Source organism: Podarcis vaucheri (assembly GCF_965113315.1).
Source record: "Podarcis vaucheri genome assembly, chromosome: 17".
In the NCBI taxonomy this organism is placed as follows: Eukaryota; Metazoa; Chordata; class Lepidosauria; order Squamata; family Lacertidae; genus Podarcis; species Podarcis vaucheri.
In genome coordinates this window covers 10,592,509-10,614,382 of record NC_138755.1, presented here as the reverse complement: position 1 = coordinate 10,614,382, position 21,874 = coordinate 10,592,509, and the positions used below count along the sequence as shown (strand labels likewise).

The following is a 21,874-nucleotide window of genomic DNA, read 5'->3' as shown; positions in this document are numbered from 1 at the left end:
GCCCCTTAAAGACATACACATCGGGTGGAACAATGATGAACCTTTACATTTAAAGAAGCCATTCAGCACAAATAAGGAGTCATATTTAGGCAATAGGCAATGGTGAGAAGAGAACCGGGCTCTGCCAGGAACTCATGCTTGGTATTAGGTGAGTTGCTATCACTGCCTCACAGCTTCATGTCCACCGCACTGGGGAGGGGTGTGTGGCCTACTTTGCAAAGCTGTTGTGAGGGCAAACCTAATGGAGACCACAACGCTGTACAACAGCGCATTTTGCAGAAACTACCCACAAGCTTCCTCAACAACTTAGAAGAGTTGTTTCTACAAAACCAATAGGTGTCCCACAATGACACTGGAAGCAGCTTTTCTAAAGTAGTGCAGTATTGTCCCTTGGCAAATACCTTACAATTTGCAATGTAAACGAACTTCAGAATCTCCAGCCCAACGAAGGGGAGCTGAATCACTCATGTCATGAAGGTTTACACTTAAACGATAAATGATTGATCATGGCCAAGAAAACTAAACCCCTTAATGTGTCAGAGTCTGCTACAGAGGTGGTACTTTGCACTGTGCTCTATGGAGGCAGATGTACAGACACCAAGAGGCCCCTGCAGTTAAGTCCACTGAATAAAAAAACCTGTTTGCATGCTTTAGTAGACATGGTATAATGTGTAGTAAATTACACTTGAGGTCTGCCACACAGAGCACTCAGAAGAGGCTCCTCATCCCCAATTTTTCTCTGCTGATAGGTTGAAGGAGTCAGCATACTCTTGTTTGAAGAGAGGAGAGCAAAACGCAGAAACTGCCGCTTCCTTTGTCTCAATCTCTAGCTCATGAGCATAAACAATCTACCTCATTCTACATTTCTGTTTTGTGAGCTTTAGGGCTGCATGGACATGACTGCAAATTTGTGGCTTGATTTTACTCTGTTTGTAATGCTAGCATGCTGTGAGTCAGCTTTAAACTACTCCTGTGATGCACAACTGCCAGTTACAAGTCATCTCATTTCTGATTATAAACATACGGCGCAATATGTGGCATTGTTGTTGTTACATCCCACCATTCCTTCAAGGAGCTCAAAGTGGCTTACAAAGTTCTCCTCCCCATTTTATCCTCACAAGAACCCTGTGAAGTAGATCAGGCTGAAAGTGTGTGACTGGCCCAAGGTCACCCAGTGAGATTCATGACCATTTGGGAATTTAAACTTGGGTCCCAGCCTGACACTGTAACCCAGGCATAGGCAAACTCAGCCCTCCAGATGTTTTGGGACTACAACTCCCACCATCCCTAGCTAACAGGACCAGTGATCAGGGATGATGGGAACTGTAGTCCCAAATCATCTGGATGGCTGAGTTTGCCTATGCCTGCTCTAACCACCACATCACACTGCCTCAGTTCCCGAGGTTCCTTTGGACAAAAGCTCCATGTAACTGGGAAAAAGCAGCGTCAGCAGCCAACTCCCCACAGGACAGGAAGCATCCTTTCTCACAGAGCTTGGTCACGGCACTATACTCACCACTCTCCGAGTCAGAAGCATCCCTCTCAAGCATCCCAGTGCTGTTGATTATATTCACGAGGTGGATGGCAGTCCAGGCAAATGGCATGCGATACCTTCCCAGACGGGTGCAGAACTGCTCTCCTGCCACCCGCAGCTTCTCCAGCTTCTCTTTGTTCTGGAAGCACAAGGGGGGAGAAATCAGGATTCTTTTTATAAAAGAATGGAAATGGTTTATTGAATATTTGCAAATAAACTGTAAACAGATAGGAACAATGGCAGGATTACTGTAATAACCTGCAGTTTTATAGCAGTATACATTTTAAAAAGATGAATAAATGATTAAGTTAATTTGGAATATGCAGAAAATATTAAAAAAAAAAATTAAGGAACCGCAGAAAGAAGGGGAAGGAAGTCGAGTTTCAAAATGTTAAAATGATTGTAAAATTACTGGAATGTATAAAATTGAAAATCATAAATAAAAATTAAAAAGGAAGCACAAGGGGGGAAACTTCACCATTACTGTGACCAAACTGTAAATGTTGAACCCCCTACTACATCCAGCCATAAAGTAAACCTGTAAAACAGGCTATTTTCATTCCATTTAGAACATGAAAGAGGTCATCCCAGGCATCCAGGGATTTAATGATACAGGTAGAATTGAAACCCGGGGCCAGGTCTAGCATGCTAGCTAGCTATCTATCACACACACACACACACACACACAGAGAGAGAGAGAGAGAGAGCATGGCCAAGAACCCAACTACTTCCTTAACACACACACACACACACACACACACCCAGCACAGCCAGGAACCCAACTGCTTCCTCATCTTGCTTCCATCTACCTACCTTCAGAGCATCGGTCTCCTTCATGACCATGTATGGCTCACAGCATTCACTGATGTCCCCTTGCTGCAGCACCTTCTCCAGCTGGGCAGGGAAAGGAAAAGCAAGTTACTGGTGATGAAGTCTAGCAGATGCCTTGGACGTTCCCAAATTTTAAACCGAGAATGCTGTGAGCTCCACCTCAAGTTCTACAACTAGCCCTGATCAGAGAGGCTGCTTAAACAGGGCCTGCAACCAGAGAGTCCTCTCAGCTGTCCCTGAAGCTCAGGAAAGATGAAAGGTCCTGCACCTAGAGCTGGGCTTACTCAGTGCTTGAAAAGAAAATATGGGGCAAGGAGAACAAAATTGAGTTCTGCACTATGTAATTACTTTTCTTTTGCTTATGTTTCTTTTGCATTATTCATTCAGCTAACCAAAGCCATAAGCAAAATGAAAAAGAATGGGCCCTCCCAGACCTCACTCATTTCAGAGCGTCTATTAGGCATTGCCCACACAAATTCAAATCTCCCTCCAAACCCATGGGAACTAGAAAAATGTTTTGTTTTGTTTTGTTTTAAGGACAGCTGAGATTCTCAGGTTGTTAATTCTGATGCCCAGCTCAAACAAGCTATTTTCCTGCACTCACAGAAGGAGGCAGAATATATGTGCCTCCACCGCAGCCACAGCGCTTGCCAGAATGGCTGCAAAGGGGGATGAGCTCTGGAGGCGTGACTGAAGATCAAACATCTCACCTTGATCACTAAGAATATATCTGGAGAAGGATGTGTGAGGGAGAAGATGGCCGAACGAGCCAGCGTGGAGATAGCAGGGTGGGCACTGTGCGCTCGCAGAAGCCCCTTCATGTGCTCCGAATTGAGGTCAAAATAGAAGTTTTCAGAGATCTAGAAAAGTTGGGGAAATGGAAGAAGCCGGGCAAAGTTACCATGCACTCGAGGCCCACTCCCAACCCGTCACAGCAATAAAAGCAACAAAGCTGGGAGCACCACAACAGTCAGAGGACTTTAGATCTGGACAAGGCCTATCCACTGTGGGCTTGAAATCTGGCTTGCTGTCGCCACCACTACTGTAACAAGACACCTGGGCCTTCTCTTTCCTGTAGCCAGAGAGCAGCAGCCCTGTTTCCCACTGGCTTCTGCCAGATCTGCCTGGTTCCACACAGTAGTTTCCTGAGGCGCTTACTAAAGTCAGACTTAGGAGACTGTGCTGGGGAGAAGAGAGGGGTCTCAGCTACACTTGTCAATTACAGTGGTACCTTTGGTTTAAGAACAACTTAGTTTATGAAAACTTGGATTAAGAACACTGCAAACCCGGAAGTAGGTGTTTTGGTTTGCGAACTTTGCGTTGGAATCAGAACATGTTGAGTGTGTTCCATTTGTAAATTGAGTCCCCCGCTGCTATGGGAGAGCACGCCTTGGTTTAAGAACGCTTTGGTTTAAGAACGGACTTCCAGAACGGATTAAGTTCATAAACCAAGGTACTACTGTATATCGTTATAACTGCATTATAAACATGTGGCACCAGATGGTGCTATAGAGCAGCGATCTGTCACCAATGGGATTTTCCATTAAGAGTTTTTATAGCATTTTTCCCCATAGCGTTTTTTTTAAATCTGTATAGATCCAGCCAGAGAGAACTAAAGGCACAGAGACTAAAGGCAGCAGGGCATGCAGCTGGCTAGGCTTCTCACTGCAGCTGAAGTCACCCTGTGTCCTTGGGATGGGAGTAAGGGGTCAGATAAAGCACCGTCTAAAGGCACCTGCATAGCTGCTGCCTGCAGAATGCTCTGATCCACCTTTCCCTCCTGGCTCAGCTGAGGCAGTTCACTCTCCTGCCTTTGAAACTCCTCTAACTAGAAGGAAGCGCTTGAGGCAGGAACCCACAAGAGTTTGCAACACTAACTGAAGGCAGGGCAATAGCTAGGGGAGAAAATGCCCCCTTTCCTCCAAAATGTCTGGAGGCGGTTCCTACCTGTTCCAGAATAGGAAGAGACTGCAGACTGCTCTGATTCCAGGGGAACTAGTAAGAAGACACATCAAGTAGCCTTGTGTATGTGCTGCATGGACATAATCAAGAGCGCCTCCAACCCGGCGCTTCCTATGTCTATCAAACTAGTCTTTCAAACATCTCAGCAATTTTAGGCAACTGACCAATTTGCATCCTACCTTGCTATGCTTTGCTCTCTGCCCATTTTATAAAATGGTCCTGCTTCTAGCTGTAAAGACAAGTATTGCTCAGAATCACACAGTAGTACCTTCTTCTTCTCCTTCACATCATAAAGCGCTAGCGATCCAAAGATCGGTTCGATCTCGATCTCAAACCTGCTCCATGGAAGGGTATGAGAGAGAGAGAGAGAGAGAGAGAGAGAGAGAGAGAGATGGTTCAGTGAGAAAACAACCATACGTCAACCATAGCCAGCAGTGCACCTTGTGCTGTCCATGAACATGGGCACCTCTTGGCAAAGCCACAAGGTGCCTTCTTCCCAAGGCAATTGCAGGTTGTTTGCAATTTAGCATAGGGGCCTCTTGTATGGACTGAACCTAGTGCCAGTGCTGCTCTCCACCATGAGATGACTGGAAACAGAGGCGTGCACACCCTCCAGTGAGAACAGTACATAAGACCCCTGGATTCAGAATTTGGTTTTCCGCAGAGACAGCTTTGAAATCGTCCAGCAAAGTGTCATGTAATTCTACTCAATACTGATCCAGAGCAGAACTCCAATGTATAGTTAGCAGAGTAAAACTTAAACACGTTGCAGGATTCCCCAAAAAATAGACCAGATGCAATTAATATTTCATCCAGCAGAGCTTTACTGCCACTGAAGGCAAATGAGCATAATGGTCACAAAACCAATACACTCAGGACTGGCACTGTCCATAAGAAAGCCAGTTGCAGCAGACTTAACTTACAATAAGACTAAACCTTAACACTAAGCATACTATGTACAGAACACCACACCAGAAGGAAAAGAGATAGAAAGAGAAAGTGAAACCCAGGTCAGCATGACCTTGACAGAAGAGATAACAGAACCAGTTTAAGCCAGCTGTACTCAGCTTCTCTGGAGGAATAACCCAAACATCACGAAACCTTCTGCTTGTTTCTTTCACACAGAGAAGCTTCCAGAACCCTCTCGAATTACCGTATTTTTCGCTCTATAAGATGCATCTTTTCCCTCCTAAAAAGTAAGGGGAAATGTGCGTGTGCGTCTTATGGAGCGAATGCAGGCTGCGCGGCTATCCCAGAAGCCAGAACAGCAAGAGGCTATCCCAGAAGCCAGATCCCTCTTGCTGTTCTGGCTTCTGGGATTCAGAATATTTTTTTTCTTGTTTTCCTCCTCCAAAAACTAGGTGCGTCTTATCGTCTGGTGTGTCTTATAGAGAGAAAAATACGGCAATTAAATAGGAAAGAACTCTGACATCTGATCAATACTTTCTGCACTAAGAAATGCAAACTGACACAAAGTTCGGCCAGGGCCTCACACCCTTTGCACAGCACCGCACCCTGAAGCATTTGTGAAAAGCACTCCAATGGACCCAAACTTCCATGCAGGTCCTACTTTGAGTTTGGTTTGGCAAATAAAAAGTGACTTACTTCAGAGACAAACACTTCACCAGGATCCTCTGACCAAAGTGCTCCTTGGGAACTTCTGGGATGCTGCAGCGTTCTACTGCCTCATCCTGAAAAGATAAAAAGAAGCACATCATCTATACAACCATGTGCTTAGCGCTAGGAAAACAGTATTGGAGCTTGCTAGAACAAAAGTGAGTCCAAACAGAGTGTCATAGGGCAGGGAAGAGACTGGACAGTTCTGAGATCTCTGGAGGAAGAGGAAAGGAGGGGTGCCAGGCAACGTAATGATCCCTCCTACTCCTCTTTCTTGACAAAACCACTTAAAAAAGAATGACAAGACTGTGGTGGTACTTCCTCCAACCTTTACCACTCAGCAAAGTCTGTGGCCGTCAAAGCATCCTCTGCACAACCTGCCCAAGCGGCAAACGGGCACCTTCTAATCCTCATCAGCCCACATCCAAACATGCCTGCCATCTCCCGGATGCTACAGGATCATGCAAAAGCTACTGGAATCTCAGGGCCTGCGCTCACCTCATCTGGGGCCGGGTAAAGGGCCAGGATTTCACCATGCCGGTTCTTCTTGCGCAGCTCCTCATTCGTGCGGTCAGTCTCTTCGATGGCAGTGCGCACCAAGAGAGAGCGCAACAAGAAGTCGGCCGCGGAGTTCTTCAAGTCAAAGATGCTGGAGGCCCAGCTGCCACGGGGTGTATCATCGAGGGAGGTGGAGCAGCGCTTCAGGTCATCCTGGAAGGGACAAGGAATACCTGATGTACCATAGTAAAAGGCCTTGTCCCCCACAGCATTGCCTTGCCGAGAGCCACATTGTCTTCCTACTGACAACAGCAAACTTCACGGAGCATCTAGCAAATGCACAGCAGCCCAGAGCATTTCTCCAGCCTCAGCATACCGTATTTTTCTATGTATAACACACACCCACACACACCCCGTGTATAAGATACCCCACCCCATTTTGGGGGGCTCAAAATTAAGAAAATGGGGGGAAATTGCCCAGAGTTGTTGAGTTTTGGGGGACATGATGCAGAAGCATCCAGTCGTATTTCTGCTGGCCGTCAGCAGCTGCCAATCACCCACCCAATCGCTGCAGCAGCGCCCGATCGACAGCAGCCATTGCCGCAGCCACCAATCACCCGCACTAGGAGTGTAAAACTTAAACACATTGCAGGATTCCCAAAAAATAGACCAGAGGCAATTAGTATTTCATCCAGCAGGGTTTTACTGCTACTGAAGGCAAGTGAGCATAATTGTCACAAATCTAATACATTCAGGATTGGCACTGTCCATACGAAATCCAGTTGCAGCAGACTTAACTTAAACTTACAATAACTTACAGTAAGACTAAACCTTAACACTAAGCATACTATGTACAGAACACCACACTAGAAGGAAAAGAGATAGAAAGAGAGAATGAAACCCCGGCTCCTTCTGGACTATTATTATATTCCACATGACCTTCACAGAAGAGGTAACAAAACAAGTTTAAGCTGGAACTCAGCTTCTCTGAAGGAATAACCCAAACACCATGAACTTTCTGCTTGTTTCTTTCACACAGAAAAGCTTCCAGAACCCTCCTGAATTAAGTAGAATAGGAAAATCTCTACACATCTGATCAATACTTTCTGCAGTAAGAAATGCAAAGTGACTCTCAGCAAAGGAAGGATGGATACAAAAACTTATGGAATATGCAGAAATGGTGAAGCTTACCAGAAGAATAAGAAATCAAACTTGTTATAACAGAATAGAAATGGTGTATTGAATATTTACAGATAAATTGTAAACAGATAAGAACACTGGCAGGATTATTGTAATAACCTCCAGTTTTATAAGACTACATATTTAAAGTAGATGAATAAATGAGCAAATTAAATTAATTTGGAACCGCAAAAAGAGGGGGAAGGAAGTCAAACTTTGAAATGTCAAAACGATTGTAAAATTAGTGAAATGAATAAACCTGAAAAGCGTAAAAAAAAAAAAAATTAAAGGAAAGGAAATGCAAACTAACAGAACTCCACCCCAGCCCCCACCCCAAAAAAGATGGTATTTCATATTATATTGTGACTCTTTGCTCATGGGTCCCAGAGTACACAGAAGAGCTGCTCCAACATGCTAGATTTTACAAATCTGACTTGACTTACCGAATCCCCCTGGCTGCTCCGCTCTTCAGCTACTTCATCAAGTTCAAAGACTTGCCTAGGCAGCCCCTTCTGCCTCTCCCTTTGCCTCTCGGCCGTAATAGCATTGTACATGGTGCTCAGCCTTTGGTACCTGAACCAGGGCAGAAGAAACTGTGATGATAACGCCTGCTGGGAACCTTTGTGACTTAAAATGCAGAGACTTTAAAAGACAATCACATCAATCTCTACAAAGGTGCCATTCACCTTGCTATGAATATTTCAGGTACGCAAAAAGGATAATTTAATCTCAGAGATCCCAAAAAAAGGGTTGGTTTCTTCCCTTTATATAATGCACCCAATGTGTTTCAGCCCAAAATGCCTCTGTCAAGGGCTTCTCTAAAAAGATCATACAATATTCATTAAACAATTGTCCAGTCACAAAATAAAAATGGTTTAAAAACTGTGAATGTATTATATTAAAAATTCTAGCAAGTCAGATATACGATGAAAAACTTGTGTTAAACTGGAAGAAGCCATAACACACACACAAAAAGAAAAAGAAAAACCTAATACAGTGGTGCCTCGCAAGACGAAATTAATTCGTTCCGCAAGTTTTTTCTTCTTGCGAGTTTTTCGTCTTGCGAAGCACGGTTTCCCATAGGAATGCATTGAAAATCAATTAATGCGTTCCTATGGAAACCGCTTGCTAGGCTGGCGGTGCGGAGAAGGGCTTTTCTCCCCACCGCAAGCCTTCAGGACAGGTACGGGAACAGAGGGGAAGGGGCGCAGCGCTTCTCCTTTGTTCCCGGGGCTTGCGGTGGGAGGAGGGTTTTTCCTCCCCACCGCCAACATTCAGAACAGCATTCTGAATGTTGGCGGTGGGAAGGAAAACCCTCCTCCCACCGCAAGTCTTCAGGACAGCCATCCGAAGGCTGGCGCGGGGAGAAGGGCTTTCCGCCCCACCGCCAGCCTTCGGAGGAGGTCCGAGGACAGTGGGGAAGACGCGCTGTGCTTCCCCGCTGTCCCAGAGATTTCCCTATGGGCTTTCGTCTTGCGAAGGAAGCCCATAGGGAAATTCGTTTTGCGAAGCGCCTCCAAAACGGAAAACCCTTTCGTCTAGCGGGTTTTCCGTCTTGCGAGGCGTTCGTCTTGCGGGGCACCACTGTACAAAAGACCAGGTTTATTTCTTACCAAACCAAGCTCAAAGGTTTGTGTTGTTAAAAGAAACTGATAGGGCAAAAAAGTTTGTAGGAGGACTACCTCAACCTGTGCATTTAAATACTTTATGCCAAACACAGGTGTCTTAACTTCACTAACAAGGAGAGATCTGTTTCTCTTTTTTGTATGTAAACTTTGGGTGCTTCCTGATTTTTTGTATGAATACTTCTGGCCAACACAGTTTATTGTAGGGTGTCTCATTGGGGTTCCTCCATTGCAATAAAGCTAAGGGAATATTCCAGCACAATTTGGTTGGTTGAGTGGGGGGTGGAAAAGACAGAATAGCAGCACCAGAAAGGCAGGAAGAAGGAAAACCAAAAATTGGAAGGGAGGGAAATTGTGATATTATCAAGACGGCCTGTATGTCCTTTGTGGAACAGTCTAAATGTAAAAGTAAGCCGTTTTAGAACTGCTGCCCTAAACTGCTTTGAGAACTTTGCTGAAAAATTATATGTGGGTATTTTATAGCCAGAGGCTACTGTTTGCGCAGAATGCTGCAGCACAATTGCAGACAGAAGTGAGGACTTGTCAGCATATAACTCAAAGCTCTGCACTGGTTGCCAATCAGCTACCAGGTCAGGTTCAAGGTGTTGCTCTTAGGCTCTTAGGTGTTGCTCTTGGCCACGACTGGACCTAATGGTCAGGGGTCCCTTTACCTTTACCCAGATGCTTAGAAAGGTTGGTGTGAAGTTTAATCTGCTTTAGTATTTAATATTTAGTTTTAGTATTTTACTATTTTGTATCTACTCACTAGGTTTACCTGGTTAGGAAGGCAAGTCATCAATCACAGGCTGCAAGGCTGCAATCCAGAACACATACTATGGCTCATCTGAATGAAGCAACTTTTCCACCACTACGAAATGACCGCTGAAGCAATAATTATGCAGTAATTGAAAGGACTTGGGCGACTAGGGCTCTGGCTATCAAATGGCCAATTATAAGCAGATACAATTATTACACTACAAGGATTTACTCCAACGCAATCTTAAGGAAGTTCCACAGAAAGTTAGGAATTTCCCTCCAACTGCTCTAGCCCTTCCACTGACACTTCAGAGGGCTGGAGGATGAGTGAATAACAGCTTGTGGGAAGGTGCATGTCACGGCTAGTCCAGGTGGAAGTAAGAGGAGTCTAATACTGTAGGTTCCTTTAGTTAGAATAATGTTTGTTTAAAATCTTTTTTCAGTTTGAAACGCAGCACCCCCCTACCAAAGGTTCCTTCTGTTAGGTCCATATTTAATCCACATCCAAAAAGATTAAGCACTGTCAGCAAATTTCACCACCGCCACAATAACAAAGAATCAGTCTTTGCTATCCTTTCTCAAAGAAGAGGTGCAACCTACTTTCTTTGGACCATGACCCAGTCTTCTGTGTAGACTTGTACAGCATCTCGTACACGAGCATCCTGCTTCCTGGAGAAGAATGAAAGAGGAAGAAAAGCAGGCTAGTAATAATGTCGACAGGTTGGTAACATCCAAAGACCTATCTGCAAGGAGAGATAAGGATCAAATTTCTCTCCAGATGTTTTGCTTCCACGCCTTTATTAAACAACAGATAATACCTTCTGGATATTCTTTTTTCTCACATAGAAACAAATTAAAAATGTGGCCCTTGAAAACTACTATCCTTAGTGCTTGGTAAACACTACAACAAGAGCCTCCTTGTGCTTTGACTCTGAGCCTACAGGTGTTCCTGGGTTTTAGCAGCAGTCAAGAGTGGGCTTTCCCCCCCCCCTTCTTTTTGAAAAGCTGGTCATTCCTTCCTATGAGCATGGTGAACTGGATAGTTTTTGTGATGATTTCTGCATCTTAGTGCCATGACGAATAGTGCACTGATGTCTGTTTTCCCTGTTAATATGTTATTTCCTCTGTGGGATTATCAAAAAGGCAGAATTGTGAAAACCCTTCAGAATTTTTATCCACACATCTTCGGGGAAAGACCTGTAAGCAGAACCCACCGGGGTTTATCTTGTAAAATCCCAGATAACTTTCAATAATGACCTACACCTCTTCACACTTAAGTCTCCTTTGGGAATTAAATGGATGCCTTCCCAAAAGCTTTATGCAGGTGTCAAAAGTCAGTTATATTGCCATTTAAATCAGTCTTCCAAAGCGGCATTCAGCCACACTGAAATTGTTAATGTGAAGATTAAAAAATAGTCTTTGCCTACCACATTTTCGCAGGTCAATACTGCAGAACTAGCAAGTTCTAATGCAGAAAACTGCCAGCAAATTGCCAAGTACTTTTTCCTTGGCAACTCTTACATATGACTGTCCTGAAGTGAAGGGGGCTCTGCAGTGAAAGGCTGCAGGAGTAAATGGAAGCAGAGGTGCTTATCACAAGTATCGGAAGAACCACAATCCACAATTAATAACCCCACCACTTACTCATCTTCAGGGATGCCAGGTTCCAGTGTTCGACAGTCCCGTGTTTGGTGAATCACCTCTAGGTCATCCGTGGGAAACTCAACCAGATCACGAAGTGGACTGGGCTCAGCATCTGGCACGTGGCTGTCAAGGTACTCCTCAAAGTCCACGGGCTCCACCACTTCTGTCAGAGGAACCTTAGAGAAGAAGGTCAAGGAGGGGGGTAAAGAAGAGGAACCTACAAGTCAGAAAGTCTTTAGCACTCTATCAGAGCAAATGGCCATTTGGGGTTTCTCCAGATTGATGTTTGCTCTGATTTAGAGCCAAACAAAGAGTTTTCCCTATCCAGGAGATATGCCTCCTTCTCTTTTTGGCTACATGCCTGACTGGGTGGAGGTCGTGAAATTAAGTACAAATAAGCAGCTACAGAAATATTTTTTAAAAAACAAACAAACACAATTGTATAAGTTGTGTCTTTGCTTTCAATTTGTATTGCATTGTTTTATGCACTGTGACTTGCTATTACTTTTTATTGATTACAGTTCAGAACAGTGTTTCCCAAAGTGGGCGGATCACCATTTGCTTTGATTTTTCACTAAGCAGCGGTTTTTCCCTCGAAAGCGAAAGTCAAGCAGAAAACTGCTCGGGGTCTCTCCTTTCTAGGCACGGGACAAGCAGGAGTGTGGACAAGCTTTCACTTGCTGAAGTTGTCTGGTGTGCCTGAATCACTCCTAGCTGTAGCACATCGTAACAAGGATGATAAGGATTTGTCCCAAGGCCTGAGTCTGGTATTCTCCATTTTATAGACTGGGAAATGGATGAATCCATGATTCCAACATGTTTCAGGTAAATGCCCACTACTACCACCAAGTTAGACTATGAAAGCTAAGAAAAAAGTGTGTGAATTCCCCTCAGTCCAACAGAGAAGTCAGAGAAATACAGAGGTTTGGGGGCGTTTCTTGGTCATTCACAGAAGTTTCTGACAGAGGCGCCTCCCTTCATCTTGAAGGACAACAACAGGCCTGAGGGAGTTGCAGTCCTTCCAAGATGAAGTTTCAAGAGAATGCAGAAACCACGGTGAGGAAGACTGCAGGAGCTCATCTTTAAGACTAGTAAATTTATTCCAGTTCCCACCACAATGCCCAACTAACCAGCACAAAAGTCATCTGAGCCGCCACAGCACATAGCTCCGCTCTTAAGTTATTACAATTACAACATAGTCTAAGTGACCATGTTGAGCACTATTGTTCAGAGAGGAGCAAGAAGAAACAGGTGCTGTGGAGAGGAGAAGAAAGACCCCTTCGTTTCCTCAAGGCACATTTAACACTGCATGTCACAGGCCACTTGGAAACTGTCCAAATGCAAGCATTTGTTCTTATGACAAATGGCAAAAGCTAAATTTTCTCCCCCTCCCATCTCCACCAACTGTCTTGCTGTTGTTGAGCAAGGGAGAGAGCCTACTGAGAGGCTAGGCTCTCTTCTGACAGCTTCTCAGTGAAAACCAGGGAGGAATCCCCTGAAAGAGTAACGAGGCTAAATGACAGAGAGACCTGCAAGAAGGGAAGAATGGGGAGAGGACACAAGCACAGAGGTCTGGGAGACTAAAACTATTTTCAAAGACACCCAGCCAAACCCCACCCAAAAGTTTCCAGTTTCAAACCCCTTCACACCTGGGAAATTGAAATCCACCTTGTCCTCACCCAATAGCTGCTTTAGGAAACACTACATAAGGGAAGCCCAGGAGTTTTTAGAAGGCCACAGATGTTTGTTTGTTTGTTTTAAAGCTGAAACTCCAGAAAATAAAGCATAGTTTCTGCAGCTGTTCCGGTCCTTATGCCACCCAGGAACAACAAATAAAATGCAGCCGATATCAGAGATTGGGACTCTATTATTTGGATTGGGACTGGAGGTGGACTAGAGGAATAAGGCAACTAATTCATATGTAACCATGGTTCCCCAATATGCTTCTTGCAGAAATGAAAGGGGATATTAGTGGTTCTCATGCTTCTTCCAATTTTCCATCTCAGAAGAGGCCTCAGGTAGGTCTATAGTGACAGTAAGCCAAAAGGAAATCCTGTCTCCCATGAGCAAATAGTGGAAGTCAGCAACCCACTGGCAAAGGGTAGCAATTGGCTAAGAAAGGGAAAGATTTAGGACAGAAACGCAGCACATAGTCAAACTATGGAACTCACTCTCTGAGAAGGCAGAAGTGGCCACCAACATGGATGGCTTTAAAAAATTAGAGAAGTTCATTAGAAATATTTAAATATAGATATCATTTAATTAAGTTGTTGTTTTTCTAAAAAAACAAACCCAATTCTAACTAAGAGTACTTCCTAAAGCACGAGCAAAATGGTTGTCCCTGCTATATGTTGGATTACTAGCAATTTCTAAAATGCCCTGGAAATGGGCAGTTTCCCAATTATGGTTGTCTCATATTGCCTATTTTCTTCGGGTGAACAGATTTTCTTCCCTGTCTTATTAGCCAGAAGCGTTTTCTGCCAGATCTCCACCCCTGACCACAACATACTACTGAATAACTCACCGACTGTGGGGGGCCACCCCGCTTCTTGGAAAGCTGAGGGGAGTTACCATATTCTCGGGACACCTGCTTCCTTACTTCAGCTGCCACCGTCCTGTAGGGGAGGAAGAAAACAATAAAACATCCACTTTTCTGTGTCTCAAAAAGCTATCCAGAGAGGTATGCCGCACTGTGTCCCTGGAGAGAGTCTGGCAAAAACGGGAGCAGAATTTCTGCCCACCCACATTAGACTTCCCTAAGAAAGCATTCACTCCAAAAGCTGTCGAGCACAAGCAGCTTTTACTGTTATTGTCTGAAAACCAACTTTTAAGAACACCCCAGGTGCAATTACTATACAGAAGAGTCTAACACAAATATAATAATAAGCAACCTCAGCAACTCATGAAGCACAATCTCTGCAGCAAGAAAATTAGTGTCATTTCATCAGCTCCTTCCAGGTCTTCTCTGCCACTGGCAGGAATCTTTACCACCACAAATACATAACATAACAACTTACTGAACTATCAGGCAGAGGCCAGAAAGGCAGGGAGCAGGGGAAGGCTTGGTTTTGAAAAACCAAAAGCATTTACCATACTGTAATCTGAAAGGGCAGGGGGAGTTACGTTGTATCTTGCAACGTAAGAAATTCTTAAGATAGCCATCAAGCAGAAAACATTTCTCATAAGGAATACTAAAAGAAAATGGGGAGCAAGTTTTATGAGCATGAACCAAGAAGTCTTGAAAGTCCTGTTTGATCCACGGCCAAACCATTGGTTATGTGAATCACGTGGTTTGCCCTTAAGTGCACAATGTTTATTTCACAAATAGAAGGTGCAGAGACCTGATCAGGATGGCGATGATGGTGTGGAGATAGTACATTTCCCTCCCACTGCAACCCGACTATTAGCTTGGGAGGGGGACGCTCCCACCGAAACTATATTTTTCCCATATTGCTGAGGAAGACCCACTGATTTATTGTGTTTAATCTTACAAATCACTTTGTGTATCCATGAACAGAAAAGCAGGGTAAAAATAGTATTCAGGATGATCCAGCGACTCCAAGCCTTCATCAAGCAAACTCCTCTTGGACAAAGGCTGAAGTTTTATGCACACTCAGTCTCAAAAAACAGTCCTATTAAAATCAGTGCATAGGATTGTACAGGCCTGCATAAAGACCACAAAGAAGCTACAGCTCTCCGGACTCAACAATCAGCGCCCACTGGCCACCAAATTACGTGCTGTCAGATACCTGTTAAGTATCTAAATCCAGCTGCAAATTCTATATACTTTTAATTCTTATGTTCCAAAATGGAACTCAGGGTTGTAATGATTTATTTAATACAGCGGATGTGACCAGCCAAGCTACAGAACTCCAACTCTGAGGCAGATTCAATTTGGCTTTGACACAGCCCAGTGAAAAATCAATGCTGGACCCTGTAGAAATCCGCTGGAAACTACTTAAAGGGAACACTTTCAGTACCCTCTGGTTTCAGGCACAACACTAAAGGCAATAGATAACTGGGAGGTATCATGATGTGCCAGGCACAAACGGGCAGTACAAGCAAGATGGAAAAAGACAAGGGGACTCCTTTTCTCTGCCTTTCAAAGTCGTTCTACAATTATGAAACTGTCGTGCAAGATTGGTGGACGTTGTTCTTCCATGAGTTCAGAAAGCCAGCTGTAAGACAAGAGACAGAGAACTCTTAGAGTCCAAGTGCCTTGTTACTGGAGGGTTTCAGAAAGAAACTCACATCGCGGAGACTACCTCCGCAAGGTTTAGCTCAGCTCGGAAAGTGAGCAAATGCTGCACCTTTGGAAAAGCACCCAGTCTGCTAACTTTACTGCATGTTTAAATTGCAGCTCATCATTCAACCACTTGAACTACTTTGGGAGGTTCTCTGATCTGACCTCTGTGTCCTCCGACCCATCCCCACCCTCTTAAAGGAGATCGGCTCATCACAGAGGCTAAGTCAGTGTGTGGAAGTACAGTCGTACCTTGGTTCTTGAACGGCTTGGTACTCGTATGTTTTGGCTCCAAAATGCCAAAAACCCGGAAGTAAGTGTTCCAGTTTGCAAACATTTTTCGGAAGCTGAGTGTCTGATGCAGCTTCCGTTTGACTGCAGGAAGCCTTGGTTTTCGAATGGTTTCGGGAGTCAAACAGACTCCCGGAACGGATTATCGTAGATTCAAGAACCAGGGTACAACTGTACAAAGAAACCTATTCAGCATCTAGCAGCAGCTCTGTGTAAGAGGGAGGGAAAGAGAAGAGTACCTACCATCATTCCTGTCTTCTTTATTAATTTAGTCTTTTCTGGAGGCTCCTGCATAGCCCCATTTTATGTTGCACATGGCGTGGGAGCCAAGAAACCATGCCCAATAACCTTTGCGGCCCTGGTTCTCACATTACCTCAGTAGTACAGGATGAAGCCACAATACAGTAGCTCCCATACCACTTGTGTAACATAGGATAGAGCCACAGGTGCACCATTAAGGGTTTGATAGGAGGCTGGAGCGATCTCAACCTAAGACTTTAAATTGTTCACTCTGCTGGATAAAATTGTGGGCACCCAGCTCCACACCAACAAGCCAGGCTTCTTAACCAATTGAAGTCTGAAAACAAAGCAAATCTGGGCACTATTTTAAGGCAGGGTGTGCTTTCCTTTATCAAGACAAATTTCTCAGGGCAGAATTTACGCAGACTGAGGGCATACATAGGAGACAGACTTGATTGCCTAATTTTTTTATTTATTAAGCCATGACATTTGTTGGATCCTTAACACAACAAAGTTTATCTCCCCTTTAATGGCCTACTAATAATCCAGCCCCATGTTCTGCCCCAGTTCCAAGTGGTTCCAATTATTCTTACATGGCATAATACAAATTAAGAGGCAGACAAGCTAGTAATCGTGAGCAAATCATGCCATCTGTGCAGGTCTGGACTGGGAGAAAAGCTAGTGACCACATATAATCTCAGCAGCTTGCTATGGCTATTTTTTTTTTTTTAAAAAAAGGAATATTCCCTATGGTAAAGCTGCACAAGATGAAAACCCCGTGAATGGTCTGCATCTTCTCTCTCTCCCCTCCCCATTCAAAGGGCTTCCAGGGGTGGGACAGATTGCTCTTGCCAGGGGTCTGAACCAATTGCTTACAGAGGGCTCCCATCCTCCTCCCTCCATCACTGTATCCGTTTTGGCCTTTTTGCCCAATGGCCCTACCTTCTCTTCCTCTAGACTCCCCACACCCAGGTAAAATTAAGCCAATGGCTACAATCTCAAAAGACTTGAGTTCCAGCTTCTGAAATCCACACTTCAGATCCATGGCTTCCTGGATACTTTTTTTTTTTTAATGCATCACACAAAATGCCTGCATGAATGACAGTCTTAAGACCATCTGAGCATTAGGAAAGGGGTGGGATATACATTTGACAACAATTGGTGTGGGATGGATTCTCAGTGAGTGAAATAATGGAACAGAGACAGTAAAGACTGTGCAAATTCAAACAAAACAAGGACAACTGAAGAGCTTAACCGGTTTATTGTGGGATCTGTGTTTGTAAACAGAGTGAGAAAGGGCAGAGAATACATGCCACTCCATATTCTAGGAAGGCACGCCTTGGGAAACTTGTTCTTAGATCAACAGCAGGAACTGCTTCTCCTCTCCACCACACTCACCATCCCCAGCTAGCATATATTTGCCTCCAAGCAGGCTACTTAAAAAACAGGCAGATGTACCACTAAATCCCCTAACAAGATCAAAGGGCATTTGGAGAAGAAGGGAGAGGAAGCAGGAGGTTGTAAATAAACTGTAATTAAGCGAGAACTTTGCAGCCTGGAAGGAAACAGGCAAGGCCTTAGGTTCTTGGGGACTGGTCCAGGAAACTACCTCACCCTTTCCTTTAGATAAGGAAGTTGCTTTATCAGTGAATCCATGCAGAACAATGCACAGAGTTTCTGAGCAGAACAAAAACACCGCAAAGTCACATCACAGACTGGGAATGGTCCAAAAGGCAACCAAGTATAACTGTTTGCTTCATGGAAAGACCTGCACAGTTCCACATCAAACCAGATCACACAGAGTGCCTGAAGTAATAACATCTCTGAATAATATCCACTGTTTTTTATCCCGCATATACTCCAAAGAGCTTGGAGTGGCACTTTAGCTTTGCAACAAACCTATGAGGCAGTTTAGCAATTGGGCACATAAGTTCTCAGAGTGCTGTAAAATCTGAACACGGAACAATTGTTCTAAGCTTTATGAGTGCGCAGGCAACTCTGATGGTGCTAGAAGGGCTGTCCCTTTAACAGACCAAAGGACCTAGGGATTTGGGCGGCCAAAGCAACCCAGGGTTCATGAGCGAAGACAGAAGGTCACTATGCACATGAAGATTTCATTAGAGATCTTTTCCCAAGACCTCCCTGGCCCCCAAAGACATGTTTCTAACATTCATGACAACTACAGCTCGAAACAAGCTCAAAGCAGAGACTAAGTAAACCTTCCAGTGGCAGCAGGTTCTCTCTCTTCACTGCTTGGCACAACCCTTGAGCAGATTTCCCCCAATAATCCTCTCACATTACCTGATCAGGAAGTTACGGCTAATTGGCACATTTTCCCTAGAACCCTTAATTTATAGTTTCCAGTTGCAGGGCTGAGGATTCTTTTTTATTTTCCCTTTTCCTGTTCAGAACTTAATATGTGTTCAAAACAAAACAAGAATCCTGGTCTACAGGTCCCAGAGATTAACTCTCCACTGCTAAAGTGAAGGCATTACTACTACATGTTACAGACATATATAACAGAACTCCGACAGCTGCTTCTATTAGGGGAAAGCACTATCAGGATGGGGTGATTTGGAGCACAGAAGCATCCGTCATTTCCCCCCATTCCCCCCGCAAGGTTCAAGATGAATATTTACTATCAAAAGCAACCATCTAGAATCTCATGGGAGCAGGGCTCAGGGCCAAACTAGATAAGATTTTTCAATTTAATGAGAATGGATTTTTAAAAATGCATGTTGCAACAGCAAGGAGAGTGGAACAAACAATGAGAAGAAATTTAACATCGTCCTTCCCTGCCACAGTCCTGAGGAAAAGCCTTCTTCTGAAGTTAATGTTTTCTTCCATTGAGAAATCCCCCAGCAGCACCTTCAGCAATCTCTTCAGGAACACATGGAGGAAATGTTTACATTCCTCCCATGCACCTGCTGTAATCCTGATAACTGTATCTCACACAGAGAGACGCACTAAAGCTGATAATATTTGCATTAAATAAATAAAAAAGCCTGCACTTAAAACACACAGAGTCATTTAATATCATATAATTTCTAGTTTGACCCCCAGGGAGAGTAACTGCAGTGGGAAAAAACAGCAAGCAGGGAACGGGTTAAGCACCACCCACTCACCATCACTTTTCCACTCTAAATACCCCTTTCCCAATACTGGTTTTTTCCCCTAACTGCAGTTGCTGGCTGGGTTACCCATGCTTGTAAGTAACGTGTAGCTCTACCCTGAATCAGTTCCTGCTGATTTAACTGCTATGCTCCCCAACCCAAATGGCCTAGAAGAAAAGATTAGAGGCCATAGAGGTCAAGGTCTGTTCAGCCCCCACCCATAAAATATTTGAGGGGGCTGGGCTCCCACAAAGATGGGCATTGCCATTCAAATGGCATGCAAGCACTGCATCTTGTGACTGATTATGTGGGTTGGGGCTTACCTGGGCCCCGCCAATATTTTATTCAAGTTGCCCCCCCTTTGGGGCAGAAGCCCAACAGTTTAGGGGGCTTGTTTTTATTTTCTGAGATGGGAGACTAACCAAAGCCACAAGCCATCAATTATTCCTTGCTTGTTCTGTAGCCTGCCAAGCTGAATAAAGCAAAATATTTTCCAAAGTGACACCTCCGCCATGCCTTTGTGTGCTCTAGAGCAGTGTTTCCCAACCTTTTTTGGGCAAAGGCACACTTGTTTCATGAAAAAAATCTTGAGGCACACCACCATTACAGCCCCGTGACGTCAGCGCGCAGCGTCACGCTGGGAGGGACATGAATTGCTAGCAAATTACATAATCACCTCCTTGAGGGCTGGCTCATCTTCTCCGAAGGCAGAACCCCATTAATTAACAGCACAGACTCACACCATAGCCAAGACGAGGGGGGAAAACCTCAGTCATGCACAGTCATGCACATGTGGGGGCTAAATGAGGACGAAGACCGGGCAGAGAGCAGGGTTCAAATCACCCCACCTGGCCAGGACAATCCCTGGGTGCTCCCTTGGGCCACTCGCCTGACCCACCTCGCAGGGCTGTTGTTGCGAGGATAACACGGGGAGAACTACGCACGCCCCCGGGAGTTCCTCGGAGGAGAAAGCGGGCGATGAATGCAATGCACGAAATATATGAGAGGCGACCAGGTTTTGCAGGTGAGGGGCCCCCGCCAGCCTCCGCTTCCAACACCCGGCGCAACGACGCCGAAGTTTCCCCCCGGGCTCGGCTCGGGGAGCAGCGCTGCTCCCCCCCGGCTCCCCTTCGCCCTCCCGGCTCTCTCTGCCGCCCACTGGGGACCCCCCTCACCTGCCAAGTCCGGAGCGCCGGTGGAAGTTGCATGCATACATGCAGGGTGCTGCGTTGCCATTGCATTGCACTGCACTCCATGCAACGCCTGCACGCATGCATTGCCTTGCACGCCCGCCAAGGGGTCTCCCCACGGTCTGATGCGTCCCCTCCGGCGCGGATGCAGCATTGCAAAAATAACCCCCCCCCGACGCAGCCCTACCTGGGGGGCAGCCTCTGCCTCCGCCGCTCCGCCTCCGCGGGGATCCCCGGGCTCCATCCTGCCGCCCGATATCCGCGGGGGCGCAGGCAGGCTGCGCGGGGTCTGCGCGGAAGAGCCCCTGCCCAGCCGCCGCCGCTGCGCTCATTCCATGGCCGGGAGAAGAGCGCTTCAAACAAAATGCCCCGCCCGCCAGGCCACGCTGGGAAACATAGTTCGCGCACCCCGCGTGGGCGCGGAGCCCAAGGGCGAGGGGACTACGGATCCCGGCAGCCCCCGCGCCGGGGACGGAGGGGGAGAGGCCGGGTGCAGGGATGGAGGGACGGGCGGGCGGGCGAGCGAGTGAGTGAGTGGCAGCCGCCAAGCCTTGGCCGAGAGCCAGGATGGGCCTCCCCGGAGGAGGAGGAGGAGGAGGGAGGCGCAGAGCGGGAGGGAGGGAGGGAACCCCAGGGGTCATCTAGTGACGGCGCCCCAATCGAAAATTTGACTTTAAAAAAAAAATCTTTCGAATTTTTTAATTTTTCCCGCGGCACACCAGGCAACATCTCGCGGCACACTAGTGTGCCGCGGAACAGTGGTTGGGAAACACTGCTCTAGAGCACTGAGCCAAACAGACTGATGCCTCGTTCATTTCTTCTGCACACACTGGCCTCCCAGAAGGAAAAAGGTACCACCCTCACTGGCTTGACCATAGGACTTCCCATCATCAATGCCACTTTGGATTACATTAATGCAAAAGTACCATTATCAAGAAGAACATTATCTGAAGGTGTCACTGGACAATTTTATTATTTTTTTATAATTATCAAGAACAGGGGGAGAATATAGACTCCTCAGCCTTCTCCTTGAAACTATTATTGAGAAACTCCACCCACCCACCCTCAGGAAAGGACTATATAAGGATATAGATGATATAGCTAAAGGACAGGAAAGAAGCAAGCCAAAAGAACCTCTGGTTTTTAAAGTC

The 21,874-nt window shown here is 45.5% G+C and overlaps 1 protein-coding gene across 4 annotated transcripts in view; it reads right to left on the bottom strand.

Annotated features, from left to right (window-relative positions):
- The window catches only part of DOCK6 (dedicator of cytokinesis 6), a 96,631-nt gene that overhangs the window by 66,612 nt on the left and 8,145 nt on the right, over positions 1–21,874 (bottom strand). For all 4 annotated transcript variants that reach the window (XM_082204484.1, XM_082204485.1, XM_082204486.1 and 1 more), the window contains exons 2-11: positions 14,171–14,261; positions 11,647–11,822; positions 10,603–10,671; positions 8,065–8,194; positions 6,443–6,655; positions 5,933–6,018; positions 4,596–4,662; positions 3,076–3,225; positions 2,348–2,428; positions 1,517–1,673 (exon numbers count right to left, since the gene is read on the bottom strand). In XM_082204484.1, the coding sequence (XP_082060610.1) occupies positions 1,517–1,673; positions 2,348–2,428; positions 3,076–3,225; positions 4,596–4,662; positions 5,933–6,018; positions 6,443–6,655; positions 8,065–8,194; positions 10,603–10,671; positions 11,647–11,822; positions 14,171–14,261 (1,220 nt within the window). The remainder of the gene's footprint in view (positions 1–1,516; positions 1,674–2,347; positions 2,429–3,075; positions 3,226–4,595; positions 4,663–5,932; positions 6,019–6,442; positions 6,656–8,064; positions 8,195–10,602; positions 10,672–11,646; positions 11,823–14,170; positions 14,262–21,874) is intronic.